At 38.1% G+C, this 17,222-nt stretch overlaps 2 protein-coding genes across 4 annotated transcripts; one reads left to right on the top strand and one right to left on the bottom strand.

The window, feature by feature from the left end:
* Positions 1-174: 174 nt before the first annotated feature.
* LOC149036552 (oncoprotein-induced transcript 3 protein-like) lies at positions 175-2,546 on the bottom strand. Of its 2 annotated transcripts, XM_089189430.1 has the most exons (3): positions 2,229-2,546; positions 1,988-2,042; positions 175-636 (listed from the first exon to the last, which is right to left on the bottom strand). In XM_089189430.1, exons 1-3 carry the CDS (start codon positions 2,259-2,261, stop codon positions 251-253), a joined length of 474 nt encoding a protein of 157 aa, XP_089045556.1. In that variant the 5' UTR covers positions 2,262-2,546; the 3' UTR covers positions 175-250. The 2 variants fall into 2 exon arrangements, with proteins under 2 accessions (XP_089045556.1, XP_089045555.1); XM_089189429.1 differs by having other exon boundaries at positions 1,988-2,546.
* Positions 2,547-8,406: 5,860 nt separating this feature from the next.
* On the top strand, positions 8,407-16,504 carry LOC113685660 (RNA N(6)-adenosine-methyltransferase mettl16). 2 transcript variants are annotated; one of them, XM_027203191.2, is made up of 7 exons: positions 8,407-8,835; positions 9,954-10,094; positions 11,116-11,374; positions 13,273-13,342; positions 13,591-13,680; positions 14,765-14,932; positions 15,277-15,877. In XM_027203191.2, exons 1-7 carry the CDS (start codon positions 8,505-8,507, stop codon positions 15,769-15,771), a joined length of 1,554 nt encoding a protein of 517 aa, XP_027058992.2. In that variant the 5' UTR covers positions 8,407-8,504; the 3' UTR covers positions 15,772-15,877. The 2 variants fall into 2 exon arrangements, with proteins under 2 accessions (XP_027058992.2, XP_089045496.1); XM_089189370.1 differs by lacking the exon at positions 9,954-10,094 and having other exon boundaries at positions 15,277-16,504.
* Positions 16,505-17,222: the final 718 nt, after the last annotated feature.

The raw sequence follows: 17,222 nt of genomic DNA, 5'->3' as shown, positions 1-17,222 counted from the left end.
GGGGGTCTCAATGGGGGAAAGGATTTTACGGCTAAATGGTAATTTTTTCCATTTCTTTCAGCAGAAAAATTTTTTGCGGTCAACTTTTTTATGTCTGAAGGTTAAATTTTTTTGGCCTTTTACGGTCTCTAACGGTTGACCCCATCGTCACCCTCACACTAAAAACATTCCGTGTCGAGCAAAAATTTTAATTTCGTGTTCGAAAACTTTAGAAGTTATCACTGTAACTTAACAAGGGGGCGTAGTGAAATCACATACTGTTGACGCCGCAGTATCGTGCATTACAGTAGTCAATAGTGGGCGGTAGTGCATAAACGTAATATCCACTGCAGTTACGTATTTCAATGTTGTAAGAATAATAACAGCAGTCTGAGAGATAGTGCCCGCAGGCCGATCCTGAGACCTTCTCGTAAGCTTTATTGGGATGATGGCCATTGATCCAACTGGAGATGTAAGCGTCGCAACTAAGTTTTGGAATACAATAAGTAGCCATCATCACGCCAGCAGCCCCCATGAAGCGGTACCAGTGGCCGCTGACTAGATTATTATCGCATTTGCTGTCTCCCCTTGTGCCCCAGTATCTGCTTGAATCATTGAATGTGTTGTAAGTGGTGCATTCTGCTGGGATAGAAGGCTCTGTTGAAAAAGTAGTTCAATATTTCTGAGTTAATCTGGAGCATTTCGATGGGGGAGTAGCTTTCAAGGTTGACGTTTTTTTTTCCAATTCGACGGTTGCAAATCAAATTCAGCGCTTGTGCATGATAAGAATGTCCTTCTTGAGTCTAAGCTAGCTGATTTACTCTTGTATTTTGTGCTAAAAAAAAATGAAGTGTTTAGGATGTCGTTTTGGTCTATCAGAGATGAAATGAAGCAAAATTTGGCAATGCGCTCACCACTCGATTGTAAAATGTAAGTGTGAGGACTTGGTCTGAAGTAAAAACTAGCTTCTTCAAATCATAGGTCGAATTAGTCCTTACGCAAGCATCTTCCAATGATTTGGTTGTTGTTCTATTGTCATGCAGGAAAGTTTAGTTTTTTCATTAAATGGTTTTACTTATAATCGGTACAGCTTGAGCTGAAGTGACCCAAGACCATAAATGGCACTTAGGCAATATGACGCTATCTACTGAAAATCCACCTCCAAACCTCGTTTTCACCAAAATATTTAAAACAAAAATTTGTAACGTCTTTTGGTTTGATGGCTCGGCTGCCATGCTGTGATATTTAAAGAAGTAATGTTTTGGCTATACCTAACTATTTAATACTAAATAAGTGTTTCTTCTTTTGAATCAATTTTCAGTTGAGGGTGGAAAGTTTTATAGAATTATATTGGTTTTGTTCAATTTCGCTTTGTTATTGGTATAAAAGACTTATACCACTCTCCTAATCAATAAGATGCAGAACCAAAACCAGCCGAGCCTTTGTAATTCACATTTTCCCGCGCTTCAGACATAACGCTTATTTTTACATTTGAGTTCTAATTGGTTCCTCCTGATGGGGAAATTTTCAATTGAGTGTCAAAAACAATCCGGGATTGTTTTGTTTCTGCTTTACTTTGCACTGTGATTGGTCCAGAAAACTCGCGCCACTCTATCAACCAATCAGAAACAAAATTAAAACGTTGTCGCCAGCGTTTTCCCGCGCTTTAGGCAGTTTGTAGTTTATCGTTTTGGTTTTACGACTCTCAATCGAAAACCTCTTCATTTTCATGGTTAGCTGAATTATGTACCATAGTTTGGTTTTACGAAACTGAATCCGTGAGGTATTTTTTTTTTACTTTCGAGCTTGATCACCGGGACGTCGTCAAGAGTGAAAACGTTTGAGATGTTTTCATGACACCTGCAGAACAAAGCTGACATGAAATATGTAAATAACGAGGTAACTGAGGCACAAAAATAAAAAATCTCAACTTATGTTTCTGACAAATGTCTTTGCCTTAAAAGTAATATCAAAAAGTTTTACTTCAATTATCAAAATTTAAACTTACCTTCAGCTTTAATCACCGTTATCCAAGTTCCGATAAAAATTAGAAGAGCCTCTCTCTTAAAAAAAAGATAAGAAAAACAGAACGTTATCCTTGGCTGGATATGGTGTTTGTTCCACACCATCCATATGAGACAAGAACACCGCTTTCGTGTTGGTCGACGTTTTGAAACTCTGATGGCTATCAAAGGCGAATTTCTAAACCTTTACCCTCATTCAAGAACATTTTAAAACAGTCGACCTACCTTGAATGTTGAGAATGACGTTAAAACTTGCATATCCTCTTATAGTTTTGTTCAGACCTGCTTTTTGTATTAGCAAAATGTCAAGCATCCATATAACTGATTAGCAGATCGGCCGTTCTTAGGTATGACTGTATAGGAATTTTGTGTCTTCTTTTGCATCACGCACCAGAGGTTATGGATTCTTAACCAGAGCCCTTCAGAAGTAAGATAATAGGCTAGTATTTCGGATAAATCCTCAATGAATAATTTATTATCAAGAGGAAGTGCTCGGCAGTAGATTGGTTATAGTTTGTGTTCCTAGGGGGTCATTAGCAAACAGAATTGACTTTATTGAATCACAGTTGGAAGTAAAAATAAAAGTCTGTTAACTTTGGGACTACATGAGATAAAAGTCATTTTCGGCCTTATCAAGGTTAGAGTTTTAGCTCTACGATGAAATATCAAAGTATTTTTCAATTATATGGAGGAGTGAAATAGCCAATTCATGTCCACACAGCCTATGTTACTGAAAGTGTAACCGCAAGGAGAGGAAATTTTTCAGTATTTCTCCATAAGAAAAAAAATTAAAATATTGTGTTCATCTCTTGGCTCACCCCCATAGCTTAATTATTTAACATTTTATAATATTATCATAGGAAGACGCAAAAATGTGCATAACACAACATCACTTTGATTTTTACAAGTCTGTGAATTTATTGGAAAGAAAAACGGACTCAGTTCGATTTGAAATCAGCGCTGGGAAATAAAAAAGTTAAAACGGGTCGTTGTTTACCTAACTGAATGAAATGTTTACGTTGGTTTTGTGCTTCGGGGCAAAACCTGGTGAGCCTATTTAGGAAGATATGGTATCAGTGCTGCAGACATTTAACGCATATTGCTGAAGGCAAGTAAAAAAAATCCAGCTAAATATTTATTAGAAGACTAAAGTCGTCACGTTGGTAAAGAGAAAATAAACTATGAGAATAGCTAATGTAAGGACAATCCAACAGAACACGTGATATTGATCAGATTCCTTCACGGAAGAGAACCCTCGTTAAAACTTGCCCCGCTTCCGATGAGTGGTTTCGTAGCTCAGTTGATAACAGCGCCCATCGAAAGGATTAAAATCCCGTCGAGGCCTAAATTTTTTCAGACTTTTTTTCTACAACTGCGTAAACTACAGCTTACCTGCAAGGATGATTGCGTAACTTGGAGCACTCAATAGCATTAATAAGAGATAAGAGAGACTGACTGTTTTGTAAACAGGAACACGAAGCAGGCATGCATACCCAAGTTCATTTGCATGAGAAACTACTATCGTAAGTGGACCGGAAAGCCGTAAATTGTGAAAACAGTCTTTGAAGAGAGCGACAAACCTAATATTTTCGGCGGAATTAACTCACGTTAAAAGCAAAGTTCTCTAGCTGACTAATTACCAAGGTTATCCTTTGAATTAATAATTAACGAACTACTGGTTTTCTTACGAGAACTACAAATGAAGGCCCTTATTTCTATGATGTTTTCTAGTGACGCTCACATAGGCCACGTAGGACTGTCAGCTCGTTATTTGATATCATTCACAAGTTGGAATAAAATTCATGTTATTAATTGAAATGATAGTTTGAAAAAATTATTTACCACAACTATCATATTCGACTTCTTTGATAATCGCTCCGTGTAAATATACTCTTCTCCAAGATGAAGTCTGAGTTCAAAATTTCCATCTCAAGAAACAGTCATTCTCATACTGTAGCAAGAAATCCTCTATCAAATAGCACTCACAAAGAAGTCAAGTCAACGCTTTTTAAGATTATTGGCAAAAGTTTGAACTGAGAATTGAATTATTTATTTAATAGACGTTTTGCTAAGAGAACAAAGTAGCTGAATTTCATAACATAACGTGTGCGCGCTTTTTAGGTCATTCATGCTGAAAGCAATTTATGAGGTATTGTGGTGAAGCAGATGTTGACGAAAGTTGCATTGTGGACCGTGAACGGAAGTAGTCTCGCATGCTACCCCTCCCCACTTAGTGAAAGTCAACTTAATTTCGATGAAGCTCAGAAACTCACGTGGCAAGAAATAAATTTTTTTATGGTTTAATAAAGATAATAACGTCAAATCACAATTCCGAACTTCTAAAAATGCAACTTGCATCGAGAAGCAGAAATGTTGACACCTAGGGGACCCGTAGCGGGTTCATTTCAACACAAGCTGTGACCACGCGGAAGAGCATCAGAGGCAGCCATATTGGTAAGCCACGTATTTGCATTCGTCTTCAGTTGGTACAAAGTAATCATTGCTTTATCATTGTGCTTTTCCTCAGGAGCTCTTCAACATACAGTCCACACATCAATCATAGCGGCCAAGATACTAGTAAAATTTTTTTTCGAGCTCCAATATTTCGGTCCAGACTTGAGGCTCGCTCGAACAAAAACAGCAATACCAATCCGGTCAGTAAAAAATGCAGACTGCAGACTGCAGACCGGGTACAAAATGCAGACTAAGTACAAATGCAGACTGCAGACTGAGAATTTATACTGTTTTTTCGTCTGGTACGAGATAACAAGTCATCTTACAACTTACCGAGCGTCATGCAATCGCTTTTCCGCGATTCTCTTTCACGATTATTTGCACTATTGAGGAATATTCCTTGCCCGTTTCTTGATCACAATCGTCCTTAATATAGTTTCAAGCCTTCATATAGTCTTTTCACTTTGCGCACGAGTTAGTTGGTGTGATGTCTAAAACAGAATTTACCAACTTAATAAAAGTAGATGTAAGATGTAGCTGTAGATGTAAATGAGATGTCACTATGGAATATTTAACACGCGCATTATTCGAGAAACAATTGACAGCTTTGCACGTGGTCCATACGTTTCATCTTTTTTAACCGTTATGTGTTCATTTTGTTAACAACAATGCGGACCGAGACCAAAACTGTTCCTTCGAATGTTCAACGTTCAGGGGTGTACACACGCTGACTTTCACATATGTGCCTTATATTGTTATTAGCTTACACGAGGAACCGGCGAGTTTTTACAGGGAAAATGTGACAATGAGATAGTAGAGAGCATAGTTTTTGACGTCATGACAAACGAGGCAGCGGAAAAGAGTTCAGATGAAGTATTTCTTAATAAATATTTATCTCTCAGATTCTTACAGAAAGGCTTTTTTTTTTTCACAAAAAAACTATGGCCGATAAATAAATATTCTTCTTTTACTGAAGTTTCCAATGCAGTAATACTCTTCTACCTTGTTATTCGATCACAAACACCAGTGTTTCTATTCGTCGATCATGGAATTAGTACGGATTATAAGTAACATGATGGTCATCTGTGTGCCTAGGGTTTTCGCAGGATAGTTTGTGCAATGATACGCTATGATATGAAACTGATATCTCTTCATTTGTAGTTGTTGTAGTTGTTGTACTACGAATAGTAAACTGACCTCGTATTTTCCTATCGGAGTAACTGTTGTGAGACTTGAGCGGGAAGTAGTAGGATAAGATGAAGTCATTAGTGACTATTACGCTATCAGGAACAAATGCAGTGATTGAGCAGAATAGCCAAAGGCTTCAAGTGGCGCTTAAATACGGCTCAGGAATTGATGAAAACTGATGTTGTTGCTCACTAACTTTTCTATCCTTTTTCCATTGCGACCATGGTGCACTTCGCGTTTGTCTCAGCTGGGGCAAAAGTGAGCGTTATGCCTTAGACGCAGGACAATGGGAGTCACGTGGAGATTCATTGGTAAAAAGTAAGGCGCGAGTTTTCTAGACAAATCAAAATCCAGCAAAGTGCCTAAAGGTCCTGAAGTGTGGGAAAATGATTGCAAATGATCAATCAAAATGATGGTGCGAATTTTCTAGAACAATCACAAAGCTCGGGTACGCAAAACGATTGCAATCTTGAACTACTTAGGATACCCGGTTGAAGTTTTCGCTCTCATACCTTCTCAGTGAGAGTTATGGTGTTTTCCTTGGAATATCCGCTTTCACTATTCGATCTCGAAGTCGATTGAAGAACATTCTTGAGACATGCCGTTATACTCGTCGATGATTCCTCTAATTCTGCAGAAAAAAGCTCTTCAATGTCACCAAGAGCATATCTCAGTAATTCAGTTGTCGTATCTGTCAATTTCATCGATACATTCTAAAAAAAAAATTACGTGTAATAGTGTAATTTGATCGTCCGGGTGAGTGTAGTTCTGAGAAGGACTTTTGTCGGTAGTGGTGACTGACGTTTCGACAACCTGAGCGGAATTTATCATCGGAGTAAAGTGAATAATTGTCAGGGGAGCCTGATCAAATGCTGGAGGGTAACCTTGCAATGGATCAGCATCTCATTTAGGGGGGGGAGTAGTGTATTCTTCATCGCTTCATGCTGAGGAAACACAACAACTATTCACTTGACCCTGAATGTAATCTTTGCGTTAAGGGATCACACCGAAAAAAGCATGATAGTTATGTATTTTACTGCACTGTTTCCGCAGCCATCACAGTACTTTTACCTTGGTTTCTTGATCTCCTCCTGCCATTCTGACCACACCCATAATCGTTCAGGACATCTGAAGGTCCTCCGGCGTAATGGAAGTAAAATATTTCCACTAAAGTGCTGGAAATCTACTCCCAAAGAAAAAATAAAAGATTGACGTGAAAATACAAGGGAATGTCAGAACCGAAAACGTGAGATTTGTGCAAGGAAAACGAAATTGGAACCAATGTCCGTATCTAACCAATTGCCCACCCACCCCTCCCCTAACCCGACATTAACCTTACTTTGCTATCAGTTGCCTGTTGGTGGGTTAAGGGAGGGGTAGGTACGTGTTGATTCCTCAGTTGTTTGTCTAGATCGACGTTAACAACACTACTGCAAAGAGTGGTTGGATAAAAAAAACCAAACCTTCTTTTTTAATCTTTGTGGCTTTCTAAAGATGTATCAGTGTGTTACTGGTTGCCTAAAATATGAAAATTTGACTTTGCATCATTGTCAATACACCTACTAGTGCTTTCGTATCTCGGCTTAGTGTTTGTCCACAATCTGTTTTCTTGTTGGCTGACTTGAGGACACTTATAGCGAGCTGCGAAGCCTTGCTGATTTTACCTATTTTTAGAAATCTAATCCAATTCATTGATTTTTCAAATTATTAAACTTTTCAACTTTTTGGCAGCCTCTTCCATCGTTGAGTGGCAAGTATGAAGCCCCGATGAAGGCATCACCTGATGAAAAAGAAGAGAAGGACCTCATTAAGAATTATGTTGTTTGGTCTTTTCTCGAGCGTGGGACAAGGAAATAAATTCTGAGTCCACTGGAGGAGTCGAACTATAGACTTTCGAATTCCGCTCTCTGACGCTCTTGCACTGAGCAATAGAGGCTATATGGTGTGTTAGGCCATTATCAGGTTATAGGAGGAAACGGAAGGGGTTCAGTCGTCGCCAACAGAGTTTACAGAGGGACTTTAGGAAATTGACTGCCAGTTAACTGCCAATGAGAAGGAATGACAAGAACATAACTACGGAGCCCTATTGTGGGGAGGGGGGAAGTAACACCGTAAAGTAAATATGATTTTTAATACGCTTAATATAGGTGTTGGGTCTCAAAAAAACTTTGGATTATGCCGTTTTTGGATTATCCTGTGTGGGGATCAGTCAGGAGAGAATCCTGGAATCCGTCCGTGAGCATATACAAACGACACATCAACATCATTTGATTTCAAAGAGTCAAAACTCTTCTTCGGATCTTTAACTTTTGTTTCTCTTTCATATTTCAGAACACAAACTGATCAAGTGGTTCTCCCTTTCACGAAGGGGGACACTCCCTCATTTGGCGCAGACTGGTTTGGTTCTCAGCTCCATGGATGTTACACAGTCTAAACGATCGAGTCCATATACGTGACAAGGTATGCCCCAGAGTACTGAACAATGCGATAAATAAGAAAACATTTCAACTTAGAATTCCAGCGAACGAGGTTTGCTTTTTTCCAGGGAACTTTCCACGGTGAGCCTCTTCATGTGGTGATGAAATCTATTATGGGAAATTGATCATGGTGTGGTCGTTTATGAATTAATTTCAGGAACATTTTTGAGGCGTCCCAACCGTGACGATTACCAGAGGTTCCTGGGACCCTGTGCATTTGATCATTAGAGCCCATGCTCAATCAACCGTTTTAACCGTAAGATTTCTGCAACCGAGAAATCTGGGAACTAATGTTAAGTCTCAGCGGTGAGGTGGCGATAAACGAAAATGGTTCAACATTCTGTAATGCTTTGACCTAATAGCCTAAATGTACTGACTAAGCATGGGCTTTAATGATCACATGCACCCAAGAAACCCTTACAAAAATTCTCCTCCTGACTTCAGGGTTCTTGCCGATAAATTTGAGTACTTTCGTAAATTTGTAAAGGAGAACAAAGCTGGGGAATTCAGTATAAACTTCAAAGATCCAGAATCACTGCGCGCTTTGACCTGTGCGTTGCTAGAGGGTGATTTTGGTTTAAAACTCAGCATTCCTTTGGATCGACTGATACCTACCGTTCCTTTGCGTCTTAACTACATCCTCTGGATTGAGGATTTACTCGTCTGTGTTCCAGACGCCCAACGTCGCGCAGTTGTGCGTGGTTTTGACATTGGTAAGGCTTGAAGCGTTCGATATTCTGAGTGTGTGTTAATTTAAGTACTTATATAAGCTCTAATATAAGAGGGATGGACGAAATTTCACTTTCAAGATTGGTTCAGTAATTTTACCAACACTTCACACAAAATTGGTGTCACGCAATCTTCGTAACAGTTGATAATCAATGCGTTCATTTGGTACCCTACCCTTAACTCAACAACAGTCAACTAATAACAACTTAGGGCTCACGTTGGGTTAGGGTTGGGGTTGGTGTGCCAGTTGCTCAGATTCTGACAGAGATCCAGAGCATGAATATTTTAGGAATGCATAGGCAAAATGTTTACTAAAAGCTTACTTTGGAAAATGTTTAGCGCACTGGATGTTGACTTTGAAGTGTTCTTAAGTATGGCTTTATCAAAAAACGACTTTGATATAGTCTTCAGGAACTTTTACTCACAACCCCATACTTCATTCTCCTTTTTTAACTCCCATGAGTGACCAAAACAAAATTCTTCCTTCCCTATATGATTCAATACAATAGCAAGCAGGCAAGTGATGAGAATAAAGAAAAATATCAATTAGTGCATTTATTAGTTGATCTCAAACCAAATTCTCCAAACCACCATTATTAGAAAAGTATGACCAACAGTAAAGAAAATTATTCATGAGATCTTAGGGGTAAAAAGGTTATGTATACAGTTTTGGATAAAAGAAACAATATTATAATAGTAAACAATTGAGATTATGGCTTTGTTTTAGAATATTATGGGGTTATACTGAAATGTTTCCCAATTGTGTTTTTATGCAACAGTAAAATGAGAGGACATTCGTTGGGATTTTGGATCTGTTTATTGTTTGTTGCTCACATAATTTTTGTATTTTAGGTTTTAGTGTCAAAAAAAGACGTTTGTCCCTTTAACTGCCAATATCTCTTTGTCAATTCTCTCCTCTCCCTGCCACTTATTTCCTTACAAACTTAAGTTACAAGAATTTGGTGTTGGATCAAGACAACAAATTCTACTGGATAAGTTGAAGTATTTGCATCACCTGTTTACTGATTAATATATGGATCTTACAGGAAGAAGTCACATGTTAATCACTTCTAGAGTTGTTGGGTATACTTTTGTTTATCAGGCTCAGGGGCTTCCTGTATTTATGCTTTGCTGGGAGCTAAACTTAACAACTGGCATTTCCTGGCAACTGAGGTGGATGAATTGTCAGTTTCTTTTGCAAAGGAAAATGTGAAATGTAATGGCCTTGAAGGGAACATAGAAGGTAGGACAAAATATTGCATCTATAGATATGAAATATGATATGATATTTCATGTGTATGCAAACAAAGCCTTCATGGCCTTGCTTTTGCATGGAAATTCTTTAATTTGTTCTCTGGCAGAAAGGTTAATCCTTTAACTCTTAGAAGTGATTGACATGTAACATCTCCCAATAGTATCCATGCATTATCCAACAATCAGGTAGTGAGATTAGCCCAACTTATCAAGTACAAGATATTATCTTGATTGAAAACCAAATTCTCATAACTAATTTACATAGAAATGTGTAGCAGCTGGAGGAGAGATTTAACAATCAGATCTTGGGAGTTAAAGGGTTAATTTATATGAATATGAAAAAAATAGAGAGTATGCTTAAACGACCCCACAAGGCGCTTTACAGCTTTAACAATTATCATTTTAAAATAAAGGATTTGACTGATTGATTGATTGATTGGTAGGTTGTTATTTACAAAAGAGGTTTACTACCTGATCAGCTTTAATGTGGAAAGTTTTTTTGGTTTTTCTTGGAAGATGATAAGTGGAAGTGAAGGAAAATGGAAATACTCTAGTTCTCCTGACTGAAATTCCTTCAACCCTTTAACTCCCCAGATCTCATCAGTAATTCTCCTTACTGTCTACCATACAGTTCTTTTGATGTTAATTTGGAGAATTTGGTATTGGATCAACTAATAATTCCCTAATTGATATTTTTCTTTTTTCTCATCACTGTCTACTTGAAATTGTATTAATATCGTAAGGAGAAATTCTGTCTTGGTCACTCATGGGAGTTAAAGGCTTAAACTTTAGGCTCTACCTACGACTTCCAGTTTCACTCTTCATAGGGGGCAGAAGTACCCTCCTCAGTCCTGACACTGGCTACCACTGGGACTCCAAATATGTTGCAAATACAAATATTCTCCAATGAACCATAGAATCCCACTATTATGAGTACAACTTTGCATAGAATTTTCTTGAGAGTTGTGTCAAGGTAACAGTGTTTAATATTTGCCATCCTCTTATTGCAGTGAAACAAGTAACCCAAGGCAGTTTTCTAAAAATACCTTTAGAAGATGAGGAGATAAAAGAGTTTGATTTCTGTATGTGCAATCCACCTTTCTTTATCAGTGAATTTGAGGCATCTTATGGCAATACACGCAGTGAAAAACGTCCCCAGCCTAGTGGGATATGTACTGGAGCAGAAACTGAAATTGTGACTGGAGGGGGTGAGGTAGAATTTGTCAGAGGAATTATCAACGATAGTTTGCTTCTGAAGGAACATTTTAGGTAAGGTAATACATTTTGTGTTTGCTAAGTTATGTCATTACTATATACTGTAAATAGTTACCATGTTATGTTAATTGTGAGGCTATCAAGTTTACCGTAATTAGATTGTGGTTGCTTTTGGTATTCAGGGGTAAATTATGCGGAGGAAAAAAGTCTATCAGGTTTATTATTCACATTTTACAAAATTTTGCTGACATATTTTACAAAATACTGGTTTACATTGAAGTGGGGGCCTTCATATCCTTGAGATGATGGTATTGCAGAGGTGCAGCGCTCTACCAACTGAGCTAACAAGCCAACAGGGAGCTGGTCAATATGTTGGGCCTAAATAAACCATCCAAGTGATGAATAATGATTGTAGATATATACAAAGATCATATATGTGCACTGCAGTGAAGAAACAAATATAAGAGATCCTTGCAGCTATGAACACTACTGAACATATAGTCGTTCAGGGGACCAAGCTTAGATTGGATTACCATAGATGGCAAACATTTGAATGTATGAAATGGGCATTAAAGCTATAATATTATTGTTGAAGGGTTGGAGAATTTTAAATTGAATGTAGATAATACTCTAACGGTTACATCCATTTTGATTCAATAAGCATCATAATTAATAAAAATTACTTGTGTCGCATTTTATTGATTTATTTATGTATTTATGCCATTGTAAAAATGTATAAGAGGAATACATTTGCTGAAAGAATAAATAAAGAGAAGAAGGGCTGGAGAACTAATACCATTCTCTGAGTGATACATATATTTATTGTAAATATTAAGTTAAGGTAATGAAGAGTATTAATCCTTTAACTCCCAGGATCTCTGTAGTAATTCTCTTTACTGTCTGCCAAATGATTCTCATTGTGTTAGTTTGGAGAATTTGGTATTGGATCAATTAGTAATCCCATAATTGATATTTTTCTTTATTCTCTTCACTTGTCTGCATGATATTGTATAGACATAGCATGGAGATATTCTGTCTTACACCCCGTTCACACCAGCAAAACATGTTTTGTTAAACTGGTTTTCATTGAATGAAAATTATAAACAGAGAACTGAAAAACTTGATTTTCCATTGGATTCAAGTACTTGCTAACTTGCATTTCCAATGTGCTACATTCAAGTCAAAAATATTCGGTTAAATAGTTTCTATGAAGAAAAAAAAAATTAAACTGTGTTTAACAAAACAACTTTTAAACATGTTTAAGCTTTGGTGTGAACGGGGCATTAGTCACTCACAGGAGTTAAAGAGTTAATATATAGGATGACAAAACAAAACATAGAAAATTCTTAAGCAATGAGATGCAAAAGTAAGACCTTACTGCAACTAGTGTGATCTTATTTTCTCAAGCATTGTGTTGTTTGCATGTTTTTACTTTGAGTTCTCATTGTCTTCTTGCAAAGTTTCTCTTTGTACTTTTGGCCATTACTTTAGTTCTGTTTTTACAACACTCAGTTGATAACTTCTCTATTGTTTTGTAAATAGAATAAGAAGATGATAAGTTTTGAGCTCAGTAATGAAATAGAGAAAGATCATATTTAAACTTACTTATGGGCCTTGCTCTCTGTAGATTCTCTGCAGCTCAGTGGTAGAGCATCACAATGGAGAATCCAAAGGTTTGAGGTTTGATTCCTCAAGGGATTTCAGAATATTTTTGTCTGTCCCATGCTCATGACAAGACAACAAAACATCTTTTGCCAACTCCTTTATTGTGTCAATTGTTATGACAATGTTAGGTCTACAACAAGAAATTTTCAGAAGAGTGGCAAACCTAAGCATTGAGCTGACCAGTTGCAATAACCGGTCATTGTCCTCCTAATGGATTTTAAACTATCTGCCACTTAATTTGCCATTTAAGGATTAATTGTAAGTTGTACATTCTTTTTTTTTGCTAGCTGGTATACTACAATGCTTGGAAAGAAGTCAAGTGTTGCTCCTGTTCTGGCATGTCTTAGCAAAAATGGTGTAAGTTGATTATCAACTATGTTTTTTTTCACTTTCTCAACTGACATTTCATATCTGTTGACCATTTTGTTATATTTGGTTGCGAATTGGTTACTTTGGAACTTGGAAGTGGTTATTCACTACACCACAACATCAGACTTGTGGTTCGTCATGATTTGTTTGGGACAAAAATCATGACAAACCTATGAAATAGGTATCTTCTCAAACTTAGTTTCTAGGATTAAAGCAAACTTTGTATCTGATTTCAGATCAAGACAACAATAACAACTGAGTTTTGCCAGGGACACACGATGCGTTGGGGTGTGGCTTGGTCCTTCTTACCCGATGTAAAAGTCCAGGTGTGTTATGACATTCATAGTCAGTTCAGAAAAGGTCACCAATTGCAAAAAAGTCGGCTTGAGCACTGAAACCATTCTCATGATTGGTAGCATAAAATGACTCTTAGCGCATCACGTTTTTAGTCAATCGTGCGTTTAGCTAAAAAAAAAGATTTGCGATTGATAAAGCCGGTCAACTTGTGTTGATGAATCTGCAATCGGTCGCTAGGATACTAAGTGGTGTCCAGTGTCCCTGGGTAATTCTAGCGCTACATTGCGCATGTGTCGATTAAAATCAGAACTCTTCATGAATTACACTCTTTGTTCGTCTTGAAGTCGTAATGTTTGTTTTAACCTTTACACCCCTACATTAGTATGCATTTTCTCCACTCTGTTCTTAATACAGTCCCTATGGTGATGACAAAGAATTTTTGTAATAATTAAGAACCTCGTTAGTGGCCGGTCATTCACGTAGTTATATGCCTTTAATGTGTGACTCAACACTGATGCTGTCAGGAGAGGTTAAAAGCTAGTCTTTCTTAAGGGGTCATAGGGTCCAGTGTCTTCCAAAAAGAAAAAGTCTCGGAAAGAGGCAAGCTTGTATATCACGATTCCCACCCTTGTATTCAAAATTATGAGACGTTTAATCCGTAGAGGCCAGGGGACACTTCGGGGGCGCGGCTAGTGGAGGGATGGGATCGTAACGTGACGGTAACCCCCCCCCCCTTCTTTTTATCGATAACAAACAAACGTTTTAATTCAGGTGGTGAAAACGCATGAATCCGAGGAATCTTCTCAGCATAAATCTTTATTAATTTTTTTTTTTATTAGTTCTATCTCCCCACGTGAATACGAGCCCGCAGATACACAGGGTAGAAAGCGGCTTAAGCCAACTCATGTAAGGAGCGCAGAAATTCATACCTGTGACTCCCCTCTTTGAAATGTCTTAACCACGCCCCCGCAGTTTAGGTCGGGATGAAAGGGAATTCAAACCGAATTCGCAGAGATTGATCCGACCTCTTTGCGCTGTAAAAATGGAAATTTCACGAGCTTTCATTAATAGTTTGTATTTTTTAGCTTTTTATCATTTATCTTCATCTCGCAGGAAATTCCCTCAAAGCGACGCAAACGAAACAAAAAGACCAAACCCCTTCAATTCGTTATTCCTGATGAATTCATGGCCACGTCGGCAAGTTGCGAGACAGAAACTCAGATACCAGACAGAGTCACGGCTATAGGACTTTACATAAAGAAATTACTGATAGAGTTGAAGGTCAGTAGGAAAGTTTTCCGGTTTTTATTGAATCAAAACAGTGTTCAGAAGAAATGCGATCCACAGCTGTACATGAATGTCTCTGTTTCCTGATTTGTTCTCGAATGTTGATTTGATGCGAATGTTAAAATTCGATAGAACTTAAAACCGCCCTACATTTGTATACTGTACCACAGTTCACATTGTCATTGTCATTGCCATTGTCGAATGTTAAGATTCGATAGAACTCAAAACCGCCTGACATTTGTATACTGTATCACAGTTCACAACTGAAAAAAGGTGACCAAAAAGAACCCTTGGCCTAGAACGTTAAATTCGACTTTGGTTGCAAATCTGAACTGCAGGTCTTTGTGCACGAGGAAGGAAAAGAGGACAAATCCAAAGGAATCTTTGCTTTGCAATGTCACGCTTGTGAGATGACCTGGGCACATCAGAGGAGAAAACGGCGGGAGAACCTCAGAAAAGTTTCTCCTGAAGCAAAAACATCGGAATCTCAATCAGGTTGTGTGGACGAGGTTGCGATACGAGACACTTCGGATGAAACAAAAGTGCGGACAGTATTTAAAAGCGACGCAACAGACTTAGGTGAAACGTGTGAGAGCCTGTTTCCCAAATCTTACAACCCATCGAATTCTGTCAAAAACGATTCAAATCAGGATGAAAACGCGTCCAGACCTCTTTTGTTGTTTACCTTGCGAGTGGGAGCTGGTGCCGAGATAGCTAGTAACTTGTCACGTGATGTTGTGGTGTTAGAAATAATATGGGTAGACGGACAGAACAAGAATGACTTGTATCAGTTGTTCCAGTTTCTTCAGAATAAGATTTTGAAAGGTCTGTAATCTGGTGAGTGCATCCCTTTTGAGTAATGAAATTCTACATAAGAACTATGCTTGATTTTTGTTATTCCTTATTTCATAGTGTATTAAAAAAATAGAATCAGAGTAACGATCGCGTCACAGGGGCCAGCAGGAGTAAGTTGATTCCTAGGAGGTTCCTTTAAATTTTTTTTTCATTGTTTCTTCCTTATTTTGACTTCAATGTACAATCAAAAAAAGGTGACGGCGCTCGTTTGGTAGATATGTATGGCTCAAGTTACATGTTAAATTCTTCAACTGCACCCATCGAGAAAATTTTTACTCCATGTTAATTTTTGAAGGCGTAGGGAGAGTAGATTTATCTTAATTTTTTAGGTCACAAAATCGGTGAGTTGTGCTGATACAAAAGAACAGCATATTGTTTGTCTTATGGCAAAACCAAAAGTCACAGAGAGGCATTTACTAGAAGTATTTCTCGGATAACTGATCGTCATGACGCAGTTTTTACTCTACAGTAGTGGCTACGAATGCTTTTTATCAATAACTTTTTTGGCGCACTAATCTAAGGCATTTGAGCTTGCTATTGTGCACTGAAAAGGATGTATAGTTTATGACTAGGGAATGAGCTCACTTAACAGTCACAGGCGCGGGAAAATGCCCGATCTGTTCTAGTTTTGGATCTGATTGATAAAGAGGTTGGTGTGAGTTTTTAACCGAAGCTAGTCACTCTAATACAGTGCAATGGAACAACACCAAAGGAAAGAGCGGATTTCTTATGCCTTAACTTTCCTTAATGTTACGAATTATGGGCTGACAGTGAAGCAGCAAACACTTTGGCACCACCAGCCCGTAGAGATCTGTTCTTTTTTTTGTTGAAAACTTCCAGACTCCGTCGCTTTCTGATCAGATACCGGAGATACCAGCACGTACGAGCCGTGACGTTTCCTTAGATTCCCAGATTAGATTTGACCTTGCTGGTAGCTTGCACTGCAAAATGCGCATCGTTCGGAATGCTTTCCTCAAAGTTTGCAAAGCTGTACGGCTCGACGAGCTCTTTAAAATTCGCAACGGTGATTTATCTACTTGAATCAATTTTAAGATGTTTATCATTTACTGTCTAACTTGCCCAGCGCATCACACAGTGATAACTTCAAAAACTAATACCTTTGTTCTATTACCTGCCCCTTTGCCCATATTACAGGATTAAACAATTCTAGTCAATGGTGCTGCTATTTTATCACCCCATGGCCTGTAGAAAGTAGAGGATGAGGTCGCACCTCTCTTTAAGGGAATGTATGTGTGTCCGTTAGCTTCTGTGGCTACGTGATGAACTGAGGTCACTAAGAAATCCCATTAACAAATGATTTCTTTTATCCTCTTTGGAGAAAATTGGTTTAATTGGATAAGGTCTATAGGAAAATATCTTCACACTCATGAAGTAGCATACCTTGAGATGAATACGTGGGATAATGTCA

This window comes from Pocillopora damicornis, chromosome 12 (assembly GCF_964200805.1).
Source record: "Pocillopora damicornis chromosome 12, jaPocDami1.2, whole genome shotgun sequence".
In the NCBI taxonomy this organism is placed as follows: Eukaryota; Metazoa; Cnidaria; class Anthozoa; order Scleractinia; family Pocilloporidae; genus Pocillopora; species Pocillopora damicornis.
The sequence above is the reverse complement of the archived record's forward strand: the minus strand, read 5'-3'. Positions and strand labels throughout refer to the sequence as shown.

Excerpts from the sequence above, each read along its gene's own strand:
- LOC113685660 (XM_027203191.2), top strand. The coding sequence starts at position 8,505 with ATGGGCTTTAATGATCACATGCACCCAAGAAACCCTTACAAAAATTCT. Across the intron at positions 8,836-9,953 it reads TGTGCGTGGTTTTGACATTG|GCTCAGGGGCTTCCTGTATT; the intron begins GTAAGGCTTGAA and ends TTTGTTTATCAG. Across the intron at positions 13,681-14,764 it reads TACCCGATGTAAAAGTCCAG|GAAATTCCCTCAAAGCGACG; the intron begins GTGTGTTATGAC and ends TTCATCTCGCAG.
- LOC149036552 (XM_089189429.1), bottom strand. The coding sequence starts at position 2,108 with ATGGTGTGGAACAAACACCATATCCAGCCAAGGATAACGTTCTGTTTT. Across the intron at positions 637-1,987 it reads AACGGTGATTAAAGCTGAAG|AGCCTTCTATCCCAGCAGAA; the intron begins GTAAGTTTAAAT and ends CTTTTTCAACAG.